The sequence below is a fragment of the Hylaeus anthracinus genome, unplaced genomic scaffold (assembly GCF_026225885.1).
Source record: "Hylaeus anthracinus isolate JK02 unplaced genomic scaffold, UHH_iyHylAnth1.0_haploid 11981, whole genome shotgun sequence".
NCBI classification, from domain to species: Eukaryota; Metazoa; Arthropoda; class Insecta; order Hymenoptera; family Colletidae; genus Hylaeus; species Hylaeus anthracinus.
Genome location: NW_026534329.1, coordinates 7583025 through 7597707, shown reverse-complemented (window position 1 = coordinate 7597707; position 14683 = coordinate 7583025). Strand labels below are relative to the sequence as shown.

General features: G+C 40.2%; 1 protein-coding gene across 1 annotated transcript in view; it reads left to right on the top strand.

Moving 5' to 3' along the window:
• The window catches only part of LOC128885583 (uncharacterized), a 128899-nt gene that overhangs the window by 51881 nt on the left and 62335 nt on the right, over positions 1-14683 (top strand). Inside the window, exon 3 of the mRNA XM_054139681.1 lies at positions 3958-4094. Within this exon, the coding sequence (XP_053995656.1) occupies positions 3958-4094 (137 nt within the window). The remainder of the gene's footprint in view (positions 1-3957; positions 4095-14683) is intronic.

Genomic DNA, 14683 nt, shown 5'->3' with positions numbered 1-14683 from the left:
AAAAGAAGAAGGTTACTCGATTCGACATGTATATTTTATTTTATATAGTGTTATAAACGTGCACTGTCACCGATGAAATTCTTTAGACCGAAAGGAGCTTTTAAAAGTTCATTTTTGTTTTTGAAGTTAGTAAAACATTTTTGGATCTCGAATTAATAAATTGTCACTCCACATACACTTGCTAAGCTTTTTAATATCTGGTTCTAGCGTTGTTAGATATAATAAAGATCACCTCTTGACAAAATATGGGAAGGATTACGAATATTCTACAAGCTAAAGATTCAAATAAATAAGAAGTCGGAAATTTGATGTAAAACGATTTACTTTGCCAATTACAATTTAACTGGTAATGCAAACGTAATGATTTCGTAATAACACGAAAATCAAAGTATCTTTTAAACTAATGATTTCTGGACATAAACGGGCTAATACATTCTTGTGAAAAGTATCAAGCTGCATCGAATAGCGTAGTAAAAAATATACAAGTCGTTTTTAAAACGTTTATGACCTTCATACTCTACGCGTTCACCTACAAAAGACACTGGTAACATCCGAACGTGCCCAACTGGAAACCATTCAATTCTACCTGAATTGTATTTCGCTGCGCATGATAACATCGACGTGAACCTACGTGGTAAAATCTAGTGGACTAGTCTATACAGTACTTTCGTACTTGTAAATCATAGCGAAATTAAAAGTGTAACAAATAAGGCGGTCTCGATGGACTAGAAGTCGAAGGTTCATAAATTCCCTGGCAGAACCACCCTTGGTAGCGTCGAGTAGGACGAAGCTATTATTCTCGAACGCGAAACATGCATTCATGAAGTGGCTCAACAGAGAAAAAGTAATAAAACGTTGGGCAACTGCTCTTGGAATCGACTCGCGCGCCATACGGAAACCGTTTCCGAGTGAATGTGAACGTAACTACGCCATTGTCTACGAAGCCGCTTGTCACAGAGCCGAGCCGATAGACATCTCGGAGATCCTTCTCCATATCAATTTATCGTGTCTGTGCACTCGGCGCTTCCAGTTTTCCATTAGAACGGGAAACAGGCTCTTGGAAGTCTGGGGCGGATTCAGGCCTTTTTTACGGGCAGTCTCGTAGCACGACTCGCGTTTAAAATCAATGTTCAATGCACATACGGCTTCCTTCGCTTTGTCCGGATAGCGGAGATGGATGTACTCGTAGAAGGGGATCCGAGTGATGTACACGCGCGCGCGCGTATGCACACACGCACGTACCGGGTATGTATTCGTTCTTTGAGGGATATTCGAACGGGAATGTATAGGGTGACTCGCAAGCGACGTTGAGGAATCGAGGGTGAGTCTTTAAAGCGACGAAGGAATGGAAAACCAATTACAAAAGCGTTTAACCCATTAGGGATTGAGCACAGGGGGAATTCAATTTTTTTGCATATAACATTCTTGATTGTTCTCGAAATTATGTGGGAAAGAGCAAACAATTTAGCATAATGTTTTAGCTGCGAGTTGTTCCTAATGGAATCTTACGTTTACACGAGTTTGAGATTATTTAGATTCTTTGGAAAATATTGTGATATTAACTCTTTGCTCTCGAGAGGTTACTCTCAGTCGCTATTAGGTTTCACGTATTAAATTTACCAGCAATAATGTTCCTTTAAGTTTGATTTCTTTGGAACTCGAAGTGTCAATAAAATGATTGTCGGTGAGGTAAAGGTGACTTTATTCTCAAATCTTGATGGCTTAGAATTCATGGCAATAGAATGCTAAAAAAGCATCTCGAGCTGCTGATAGATACCAGAAACGAAGGCCTCGAGTGCAAATGGTTAACACGTTGCCGTTCGATTATAGCAACGGGGTTCGCTAGAGATTTTTTGAAAGTTTGAAACAACACCAATTGTTTTCGATTTTCCAGGTACAAACGTAGAGTAATGTATAAGAAATAAACGTGAAGCGAGGCGCGTGTTATTTATATAAAATGCGAAAAGTGGTTTTAATGCGTAAATCTCGTAAAGCTGTTTTACATTTAGGATGCTGCCAATGGTGACATTAAATTTACGACGATTTTAAAGTTTTTGTTAATATTTGGTAGAAATATTTGAAAGACAACGAGAACATTAAAAAAGTCTCTCTCTCTCTCTCTCTCTCTCTCTCTCTCTCTCTCTCTCTCTCTCGTTTTTACAAAATAAAAGGATATCTTGAAATCATATTTATGGACATACATATATTATGTTACTTATACGTATAGAGTGTCCCAAAAATGTTAGAGGTCCTTCAAAGTCCTTCAAAGACGTTTTCAAGAACCTCTAACATTTTTGGGACACCCTGGTATATCAATATATTTTTTTTAACAAAGCAAAAGAATATCCTGAAATCGTATTTATGGACAATACATATATCATTTCATATAAAATCGAATCAGAAGTTGTGATGATTAATATGTTTTACTTCTATAGGACGTCAGAATATAACGTGTGGCGGAGTTGCCGACAGCGACTAGTATTATAACACGATGAAACATAAAGTGGCACAGCACGATACGTCGAAAGAGTTCGTTATTACCGCGTCACGGTTTATTCAGAAGCAAAAACACCGGGGGAGTGTTGTTGAGAAATGGTTTATTTCCATCGAAACGAAGTTCGTGGTTAACATCCCTGATGTCCTGGTAACTTTCCTCCCACCATAATATTCATACTTTCTAGTTACAAAGCGTACGTGATAGCGGGAAGTTTAACAATGCGGTTACACGTGCCACCTTGAAACTGTTGGCTGCACTTTGAGACACGAAGCAACATTATAAAGGCCAACTTGAAGGGTCTGGAGCTATCAACTTCCTCTAAGATTTCCCTCATCGGCTTTGGAACACGCGTGGCACACTCGGCTTGTTCCACGACACCGAGAAGATTAGCGCGGTAGATTACGAAGTGAAATCGAATTTTGACAGGATACAATGCTCCGGATTTCGCGATATGAACTTAACCCTTTACAGGCCAAGAATTTCTTTATACGAACTACTTAGGCACGGATACAGCAACTGTGGGGCCCCTTTTGATCATTCAAAGTATTCTTTCTCACGTTTGAAAGTAAAAACCTTCTATGCAATTTTGCAACACCCTTTGGAACGTATTAAGTTGTGCAGAAAGTTCGTGGCAATTTCTAAGGGAAATTTAAAGGCACATTTGAATTTGAACCCTTCGAGATGCTTTCTTAGCATTCTATTGCCACGAATGCTAAGATTATATTGACTTCTCGAATGAGATCTCTAATTTGAGATTTGAGAATCAGGTCACCTTTGCCTCAACGACAATCATTTTATTGGCACTTCGAGTTCCAAAGAAATTAAACCTAAAGAAAACCAACCTAATGGTGACTGAGAGTCATGTCTCGAGTGCAAAAGGTTAATATATAAATTTATCGAATTACATAGGTGCCATTTTGTTCCACAACCTTTCCACCCTTTAAGGGATGTATACATGTTATTTGTTTTCAACCAATTCGATATATTCAGACCTGCGCCACCTACCAAAAATCGACATAAACTTTCCGGACAACCCAATACAACGAATGCTTGCTTGCATTGTAGAACAATTTGTATAACACAAAATTGTCGAAGTTTAACGGAAGACAAAACATTTGTCTATCTTAATTGAAATAAATATAAAGAATTACTTTATTAGTTTAAGTAATGCGTGGGTTCTAGTACCATTGGTCGCATTTACAAATTTTTGAATCTAAATAAATGTAGCACGTATGTGCTATCTGCAATGTAATATTCGAAAACCCATCGCGTGACCAGTATTTTCCTATTATATCAAAACGTAGCGATTGAAAGTTCAGATGAGGTGAGATTCGGTAAGCCGAATCAGACTTCGAAGCTCGTTTAAATTTGTAAAAAGTGGAATCTAACAAGCCGAAATTATCGCAACACGTTATCTCTGAATTCGTAACTTTCTAATTTTTCGTTCTTGTGTGTTTCAGAATTCCTCGACGAGATCAAAGCGTTGAGGGAAATCAACGGCAGCGCGATTCTCGGCTTCCTCGATGGCGAACGTGGAACAGTGGCATCGTTTACATTTTCATGGCTTCGGAGCGTCCCATCCAGGGGCGAAGATTCCGTAAGTCTCATTCAATTCCTTCGCTTTTGCTATCAAAGGCGGTCTTGCGAGACCGCAAACAAGCATACTGTGTATGCGGGACCATTGTCGCCCGCTGCGAACAGGCTATGAGACCGCGGCCCTCTCGAGATGCTTTACCCCTCTCATCCATCGCGATTCTTTTGTCAACTTCCCACCCCGTCTAGCCTTTTTCTTTTTTTTTGGGAAATATTCCGTAACACCGCGAGTCGTAGAGGTGAAGGGTGACCTGGATCGGCTGGGCGTATGAAAATTTACTTTAACGAGCGGCGAGAGCCGAACTTTTGTGCCTTTCATTGTGCTCCCACCCAGGAAAAGGAAATTCGATCGGGACGAAGTTCCCGAATGTATTCAAACGATCTCAAGTATTTACGGCGTTTCTTCTTGGCCGCGAGCGTTGCGACGCGAGTCCTCCGCGAACCGCGTCGCTGTTCGCCTCGGTGAATACGAAATTTATTACATTTTACTCGTCACCGAAATTCGACCAGCATAGATTCCTGTCAGACGACGAGGGAAAAGGTTCAAGAACACCGAGGATCGCTGCATTAGAGTTTACAACGTTACCGGGATATTGACTCGGTCGATCGATCGTAGACTCGTTCCTTTTTTATTTATAAATCTTTCAAGGGTTCGATGTAACGGGCCCAGAAATAGATGATACTCGAGACTTTTGAGGGGGGGGGGGGGACTACGCGACCGATTAGAATTCAACATCTTGTGTTTATTAATTATTTGTGTATATTATGAAATGGAAAAGTAATTTAGTGTCTTGAAAATGTTTTTGAAAATTATTCATTATTGACTTCGATTAACTCACATATACAGATACGTATGTACAGATGTATATTGATTTTTTTTCGAGTAAGGATACCTCGGTATGTTTTCAATTTATTGTTTTATTTTGTCGATACGTATACTAGATTTGTGTATACGTTAGAGCGATGAGGTATAAGTTCGATTCTTAAGTGTAGTTTACTGAGAGTATGCCAATTGTTTTCATGCATATCCTCTGAAGAATAAATACCAACGTATTAACGACGATAATATGTTACTGTGCGTGGAAAGCCTAATTTTTATTTTTTAATAACAAAAATTAAGAACCACTGGTTGCATATTATTAAAATAGAAGCTAGGAAACTGGACAGTTACCAGTGTACGTTTTCCGCAAAGTCTATTGCGTTTATAAAACCAAAAAGGTCAACCAACGCATCAAAGACAAGGATTGCGTGTGATCTTTGTGTAAATTATGATACGAAAAAGTGATTTGTTCCTGTCTTAAAAATCTCTTTGAAAAATATTAATTATTGGAGAAGTTATAACCAGCTTTCCTCGATGTAACATAATTGAAGGAAAAGACACAAAATCTTCCCAAAACTAACATTTTAATACACTTGTAAAATGAATATCACTTGTGTAATTTATTTTAGCACTAGACTACTAATGGTCAACGAGTTACATGTACCTGCTAGTGTATTTTTGAAAATAGATAGTCCAAGAACAAGTGAATTGATTAATATTACAGTCTCTTATTTACCCCCATCTAGCTGAGGTACTCCGGGGTTGCTAAGCCCGTACTGTAGCTGCATATTCGCATGCTACAGCCCCTGAGGACATAAATAAGTGTAGAGTAACATATTTCAATTTCGACAAATTTGCGTGTTTAGAAAAAGAAGTCGGCCACGTGGCAAAATTTAAAATTTTAAAACATAATAATTAAAAATTGTTCAATCTTGTTAAACCCAACGAAAATCGAAATGCGAAATTAGACACAAATACTACGTTGCATAAAATGGTACTTGCAAAACTAATTGCAACTCTAATTGTATCAATTACTACTTTTTTTTATTAAAAATCATAATCAAATAATAATTTAAGAATTTTATTATAGAAAATATATCGTTATTAATCCTTTCTGTATTTGAGTTTTGTTTTGACTAGTACAGTTGGGAAAGATCCACCTTAATGGAATCAGAAATATACAGTCAGTGCAAGAAGTATTCGTACAGCAACCAATTTAAAATAAGATTAATAAGAAAAGAAATAAGAGGTTAACATTGAAAATAATGAACTTCAATTTATGAAAATTCTACTCTAAAAATAGGAATGTTGGTTAATTATTTCTTTCACTACAATTTATTAATAAAATAAAAATATATGAAGTTTTATTTTGAATTGGTTCCTGTACGAATACTTATTACACTGACTGTATATATAAGTCAAAACGCGTTAGCAAGTTGTTGACACTGAGCTTCCAGCTTGAATTTTATTTTCGTTTCATAATCGTGTGCATCGAAGAATTAATGAAAAGTCTTACAACCTATTTCTGAGTGATGTATAATAGCTACCTATTTGGTAATTGCAAACGGCAAATACAAACAGGGTACTATTCCCCTAAGTTCAATACCAGAAAAGACTCCTACAAAATATCTCTCGACGACTTGCATGCTCCACTTTCGTCTCGTGAGCGCGTCAACCAGTTGCTTCGCGTCGAAATTGAGAAATTAGGGTGTTTATTGGCTCGCTCGAAATCGCATAACGCCACCAGTCGCGGCTGGCGAATAGCGATACCGCGAAACAGGAAGAAAGATTTTGCTTATAAGATTATCGGAAAACTGGCGTGCGTGCCTGCAGAATTTCAATCTCTTTTCCAAGCGCGAGACGTCTCGAGACGACTTGCGGCGACGCCTGACGCTGGAACACGTCAAAAATCCTCTCTCGAGGACGCATTTCCGTGATACTTTCCGATCGCCGGAGGCTCGAGAACCACTCTACCATTCTCTCCGGCGTGTATGGCCGCTTTCTTCGTTCCCCTCCTGGCCAACGTTCTCCATCCAGCGCCGCTTCCAGCTTTTCGTCTATTTGTTCCGCCCGTTTTTTTCGACGTGCCGTTTAGTCTTTCAGAGTTCGGCCCGCGTAGTTCCCTCGTTTTCTTGTCGTTCTCGCGACGAATTCCATCAACGTTCCGCTAACCGTTCAGCCCCCGGCATCGACGTGTCTCTCGCTCGTCGACAAAACAATCCAAAACTGGAGATTGCCGCGCGTGAATTATGCAAATTCCCTTGAAACTTTCAATGGTAATTATGGAGTCCATGTTTACCGATAATTTACAATTTACTTTTTTTAAAGGTAATTTAGTTGGTTAAATTTAACAGATTGCGCGTCGACTAAATCTCAGCTGTCGAATGAACGAAGTATTGTATTGCTATATTGATACTGTATGAAGTTCCATGAAGTTCTATGAAGTCTATGAAGTTTGCTTTTAATTGTTGGATGGCAGCACAAGCCTTTTTTTTGGATGCTTGTTAGAAACAACTCTGTATGATGACATAAGACCAAGATGAACGCATAGATTTAAAAAACTTTTGAGAAATTTAATAAATAAAAGGTTAACACGTTCACGCCGGCGTGTACCACCAGTGGCTCGCGCTCGCGTGTCTAACAGATGACGTGTAGCACCGCGCCGCCTCATAGTAAGAAACACAACTGGCAGCGCCGGCGTGAATGTGTTAAATTACAATATTGTAGGAAAGATGTGGATCGAAATGGTCGGTAGAAACGCTTACTTGAATTTTAAAACTAAAATGACTTCATTATAATTATCTCGACTCTTACGCACTCTTCTCCTGTTTATTATACACCATGTTCGCCTCGTATTTATATTATTATTCATCCACACTTTGACAGTCAGATTACACCGACAGTCCGTGGTTACCGAACCCTCCATTCTCTCTCGCTTGCACACAACTATTGTTTTTTTTCTAGAGCGTTCGCCTATCACCTGCTTACAGTTTTTAGATGAACACCTATGCAATGTTTGTAAATGCGACCGTTCACCCATTGCGTATTTACAGCTTTTTGAAATTAATCGCCTTCGTTCGCACCGAGCAATGTTTTTACAATGCTCTGATACCTTGGCTACCAGCTAGAACCACCAGAAAAATGTGTCGATCACTGAGGGTTAACACTTCTATGGGAAAGGATGATTGTAATAATTGCTGAAATGGTCGGGCAAGCCCTTCTGACTCTTGGAACGGCGAAATACATTTCGAATAACGAAAATTGTAGCGAACGCGTCGATGACTAATTTCGGTTTCATATTTCGCAGTCCGCGGGAATCTCTTCGCGAAGATCGCGGGAGAAAAGGCGGACGCGCGACGCGGGAACCAAAATAATTAAACAGGACGAGATCTCTGACTCCGCCATTAGCGTTTCTCTGGAGCCCATTCCCTCCGGTCGCTCTCCCCTGCTGCTTGGCCCATTATCGTCTCCTTTATCATCGTCATTACGCGCGACGATGATTATTATCATCCAGCGCGTCTTTAGTTTCCTTTTAACGCTCTTCGCGCGACGACGGCTGCGCATAAAAGGATCCACCACCGCGGACCCGTCGAAAGGACGAAGACAAAATCAGGAAGAATAGACGCGAAGGGACGTGCACGGCACCCTGGAGAGCGGAAAAAATAATCGTGGACGAACGGGTAGAAAGCAGCCATCTTATATGCTAACAGTTGCGAATCCTGATCAGCTGAATTCGAATCCCTACACAAGGTGAAGCATTTAAAGCAGGACACCTGAATAGTTCGTTTACTTTTAGCGATAGAAAAAGAAGTATCGAGCAAGAGTTGTTTGATTTCGAGGGGCACGTAACGTGGTGCCAATAACTTTTTTATCGGTGGAAGCAGAGAAGAGATATATGAAGAGAAGGGCATTTGACTCTGGTTTTTCAAATAGAATGATATAGTTTCTTATACACATTCTGATATACAGTGTTTCAAAACGAATACAATGATCTATAATTGAAGATCGCTCAAATACTGGTTGACTTATACTGGTTGACTGCAATGAAAAATAAATTGTTTCAAGGCACTCTTCAAATATCTCATTAATCCACAAATATACAGAGTGAGGCATTTGAAACATTACTTGAAAATCATTCAAGGTTACACAGTCTGACTGTAATAGAAAAGAAATTGTTTCAAGGCATTCTTGAAATATTAGGGTGCACCAAAAGTTCGTGCATTGTTTCAGTTTGTGCAATTTTTTGAAGTCATTAAAATTACTTTATACGCAAGTGTTATATACTATGCTATACTGTGTTAAAAGCTGATTCGAATCGGTGACCCTCAATTCGCGGCGTCTCCTTATAAGACGAAAAAATATTAAACCATCGATAAATTAATGTATCTAATAATTAAATACGAAAGAACTTTTCAAAAGCTACAAAACGATACATAACACTTTCCTATAAAGTAACTGTATTGACATGAAAAAATTGCAGAAACTTAAACGACGTAAAAAATGCACGAACTTTTGGTTCAGCCTAATATTATCCGAGAAAGGGCTTCTTCGACCACCGTCTTTGGCGCTGTTGGAGAAAACGCAAATTGGGGAAGTTTCGTGAAACTCGTACACAATAGGCTCGCCGGTGTAGCAACAATGAGCGTTGTATCGGCCCTCTGGCCACCTCTTCTTCTTGTGCATCTGGGAGTGTGTGTCACTTTTGGCTTTGAAACGGAGAGAAAGGAAACGAGAAAAGGTTGCATTCATCTTCATTGAGCGGAGATGCCCTCGGCGCTACCGGACTTCTTCGAAGGCCAATGGACGATGGCCTCGACATTGTGCCGGGCTAACGAGAGGAAACCTTTCGCTTATTATTCCCTCTGTCGTGAGATGGAAACGCGATGGAATATTATCGGTACGTCGACGTTGGCCCTTTTCTTCCGCGAGAATTTTGATTTCACGTGCCGTTGCGCCGCCTCTACCCGTTGAATCGTTTATCGCGGTCCGCTGCGTCTACGAAGAAATCGTTTCGACGAATCTAATGCTGGGACATGGCTATGCGATTCTTGTCGAACTGTAAATCGAACGTAACCCTTACTTTTGGAAAAGAAAACGTTAAAACAATATTTGAAGCGAGCTATTTCTTTGATTTACTTCATCGTTACACGGTTCTTCGAATTTTTAAATGTCGATCGCGTGCTACCATATTTTTTCATTTCTTTATATAGAAATAGATATTCTAGCTATTTTTTGATATAGCTACGGAATTTATTTGCATTTGAATCTATTGGAAATGGAGTATAACGAAATAATGAAATAGTACATTTATTAATGAAAAGTTTTGATTTTATTTCTAAAATGTCACGAATAAGCCGAGATCTTTTCTAAGTGACTAACGTTATAAGAAAAAGGTAGAAAGAATTTCTGGCAGTATACACTGCAGTTTTCATAGATCTGTAAAGCACAAGAAACTGCATCGATCTGTGTCGTCAAAAATATAGATTTCCATTTTAAATAAAAGACCAGTTGCGTTTAAAAAAATGTTATGCTTCATCCGATACCATTTAATTCTCACTTGAAACATCTTTGTCTACCTCCAACCATTTAGGAAGCACAGCCTGTTGCCACATTCTCAGTACATTTATTTTTGTAATAAAATAAAACGTTGAATTACAGTGAATATTCGAACAGATTCGTATCCTATCCCCTCAGTTTTACTTTCTTTGCTTCCATGTTCTATTTTTATACAGTAATCTTTTTTTTCTCTTTTCGTCTCCTAAGTTTTTTAATATTTGAAACGTTGTCAGTTACGGAATGCTTAACTCTTGTCCTATCGTTCAATTAAAACCACGCCAGGCCAAGAGTTAATTTAAATATCAGATAATTATTCTTCACACATATTTTTAGATTATAATATCAAAAACACTTGAGAACTGTTAAATAAATACCTGAAAGGCTATCGATATCATAGACCTTCATTTGATAATGTGCTTCTGAATTCTCATTAAATTAAACTCTCTTAAATTAAATTACTAAACTTTTTCTTACTTTTAATAGAATTTATCCTTGTAAAAGCAAGCACCCTTGTAAAATAGCGCCAAGGGAGCACGCGGATTCTCTGGCTCCGTTTCATCACGGTCCTGCATATCGGACCGTTCGCACATCCGAACGGTCGACGGCGAACGCGATGGAAAGAAGTCGCTGAAAAAGAATTAAGAACCTTCTAAGAGCATTACTTTGCATTAAACGGTTATTACTCGTTCCCTGGCAGTTCGTTATAAGATGAAAGAGTCGTGACTTTGACTGTCGCGAAACGCAGCGTCTAGGAGGAATGCGTCGCTTCGGCGCTGGGCGCTGACAATATTCACGGTAATCCAATTGAAATTAATTCTCGAGCGAAGGCTCTTTGTTTCCGTCTCTGTCTTCCATCTTCCCTCCTCCCCTTTCGAATAAAGTCGCATAACCTCTCGAGCCGAAGGGGCTGGTGGAACCGGAAGTGACGTGAAATATCGCCGTGCGACGTAATCGAGCGCGGCGGAGCAACGGATCTCTTCGAGGTTTCTCTGCTTGTTACCGTGACCCTCTCGGGGGTTAATCATGCGACCGAATCGAGATAGTAATTCGACTCTACGAGAGGACGCCACTGCCCCGCGAATCCGCTCGTTAATTCTCTCTCCTCGTTATTAATTGTCGTTCATTAAACGCGCGGTATTTTCGGCGCTAAAGTGACTCATCGATTCGTGAACCTCGCTGTCTTCAGTTTTGCCATTCAAACCGTTCGCCAGCGAGCAAAAAACGTTTCCTGTGTGTAAATCAAATTATGATTTATCGCGTTCGCGTAGGAACCGACGTTAGACGCCATTTAGTCAAGTCCGGAGCCTACGGACTAGCCTTAGACGTCATGTTTATGATATACCGCCGCGTCGTCCTCGCGAATGATTAGAATGTATTCGTACACCGATCAATTTCTCGAAAAGCTTTTGTGCGAAATTGTAGCTTACCAATTTCTTTCTTTTATAATCAGTCCAAACGACAATTACTAGTTTATATAATTTGCGAAATTAACTAAAAAATACGAAAAATCAAAAAACGTCAAATCTGCGAACCGGATATTTTATTCATTAATTGCGGGCACAATCAACTGTTCGAGAATCAGAGACTTCCACTATCGATGAACGCTACAATCTATTCCACGGAAAAATTGTTGATCGTAAACACGTGCAAAAGTTTTGCTCATCTCATAGCGCGATTAGTTTTACCGCGACACGGCAAAACGATCGCGGTAACCGGCACTGACTAGCGAACATGTTTCGGAGGGGCGACAACCTGCTAATATGCCGTGAAAACCGGCAATTAGGGGATTATCGACCGAGGCGTATTAGCGATCGGAAATTGTACGAAACGATTGACGCGGTGGCGAACGGTCGACGCGTGTCGCCCACACGCAACAGTCGTGCGATAACAATCGCGCTCACGTAGCGTACGCATACCGTGAACGAAGCATAAGGCGTGTAAACGCCGCCTTCCTCATTAGAATGCCAAACATTCAGCCGCAAAGCGACTTCCTAACCTTCCTAATTCGGCGCTTCCGCGTGTTCGCTCCTACGCCCACGCGATCGACGTTCCACCGCGTTGCTGTTCGTGTTTGCGCCGTTGGCCACAGCGTCGACACGCCAGGCTTTGACGTTTTAATTACCGAATCCAGAAAATACACTTTCGATGTCTTCGAACTACGTGTGATAACAGTGTACTTGGAGAAAAATAGATGAATGGTTCAAAGGGAATAGATGAATAAATGTAGCATTACTACATTTGAAGGCCCATATCTTTTTTATACCTGCAATATTGCATGTGCAATTGATAGTTGCATTATTTCTTTTTAATGGAAATATTTCTTTTGCGTAGATCGGATCCTTTCATCATTCTACATAAAGAAGTATTAGAGTGAAGTAATTAAACAATTATTAGATCATGAGTGGTAAAGTTGTAAACACGTCGTACACCGATAAGACTGCAATGAGCACCTTAATCATGTAATGAAAACATTTAAGTATAATACTTTTTGAACCATTCATATTTCCCCTTTGACACTTACCTGTAAATGTGCTTATAACGACGTCATGACTTGTCACATTTACGTGGCCGATCCTTTATAATATTTCTGAACCGGAGTCACAAAAATTTGGCGAACTAGTTTTAACTGCTTGTTGCGCTTACAAAATTGCATGAAAAGTCACTTTATAGGTGAACGCTTTTCTTATTTTCCTATTTTCTTCTGACATAAAGAAATCTGCACAAGCTACCGAATAGAAAAGAAAGATTTCGCTAATTGCCGTCGTTAACACGTCAACCGCCGTGTCTACTTTGTTTTCATTTCCGGTTTCATGATGCACAGTGGTTCCAATGAAGATCAACTTAAAAATCTGACTGTGAGATTCAAATCTACAGGGTGTACACGCTAAAATGTGTGTGACAGACGCATATTTCGATAACTATTGAAGATACAAAAAAACTTGTTTATATGTAAATTGCAGGATAAAATTTTGTTCGTGTTATTAATTTAAAAGATATGATGGTGAAGTTTCGTTTTCTTAAATGCAACTGTATATATTATTTTGTTAAGCTTTTTTAAAGATTCATAAATTCGGCTTGAAAAGCACTATCGCGTGATCCAAAAACATATACATAGCTCCATTTAAAAAACGGAATGTCACCGTCATATCTTTTAAATTAATAACACAAGAAACTTTCGTTTACGCTACAGTAGAGATCCCATTTTATCCTGAAATTTACATGTAAACAATTTTTTCATATCATCAATAGTTATTGAAATATACGTCTGTTTACCGTGGACACTCTGTATAAATCCCAATCATACCGAATACCGTTTACAGAGACGCGAAATTGCGATTCGTTGAATTAAAATTCTCCTAATGCCAGACGAAATTATGTTCGCGCGTCGTGAATCTCCATCGATAGCGGAGCTTTAGCCAAAAAATAACAAAAATAATTGGAGAAACGCACTATTTCCGAGTCCACGAGATACTTCTTCCTCGTGGGTCGTGGCGGGAGGGTTGGCGAAGAGGAGAGGGGCGGCAGTCATCGGAAATTTGTCGATATTTTAACCGGCTCTGCCTCCGGGGGAATTTCGTCTAGCTCGGCCTCCCTATCCCCTTTCCCGCCCCTTAATACAGTCGTACGTGCGCCTATGATTTATTGAAAGCTCTGAAAAAGCTCTCCCATCCCCTCTCGCCGTGCCCGATTAAAAAGTTCGCCCATTACCGGCCGCGTCGCAGGCGGCATTCAAGGCGCATTGAAAGATGTCGCATTGTCGCCGAGGCCGTTTCGGTGCCTTGGAAAAAGCTCGAAGCTTTATACAACAATGTGTCCTGGCGGCGCATTCGAACGGAAACCGCAGCCCCGTTCGGCCAGGAAACTGCATTCACGGCCGCGATAGAATAATAATGGACCGTTTGTGCGCGACTAATACGCGGGGCTGCGCGGAGTTGGCGCGAATTTCGCGGATCATTGAGAACCGCTGCGGGCTAAGCTATCATAAAGCTGCCACCTCCGAAGGTGTATAATAAACCGCGAATATAACGCCGGCAATAAACGTCCTTTCGAGTAGCGAGGCAGCTCCCGCGCGCTCCGCGAAACACTCGGTTTTACTCATAATCAAGCCTGGCGAGCAGGAATTCATTTTATTTTTGTTCGTAAATAGCTAGAACTCACCTGGATGGGAGCCGACGCGGTCGCGGCGAAATTAATTGCGATCGACGCTCGCGCCGAGG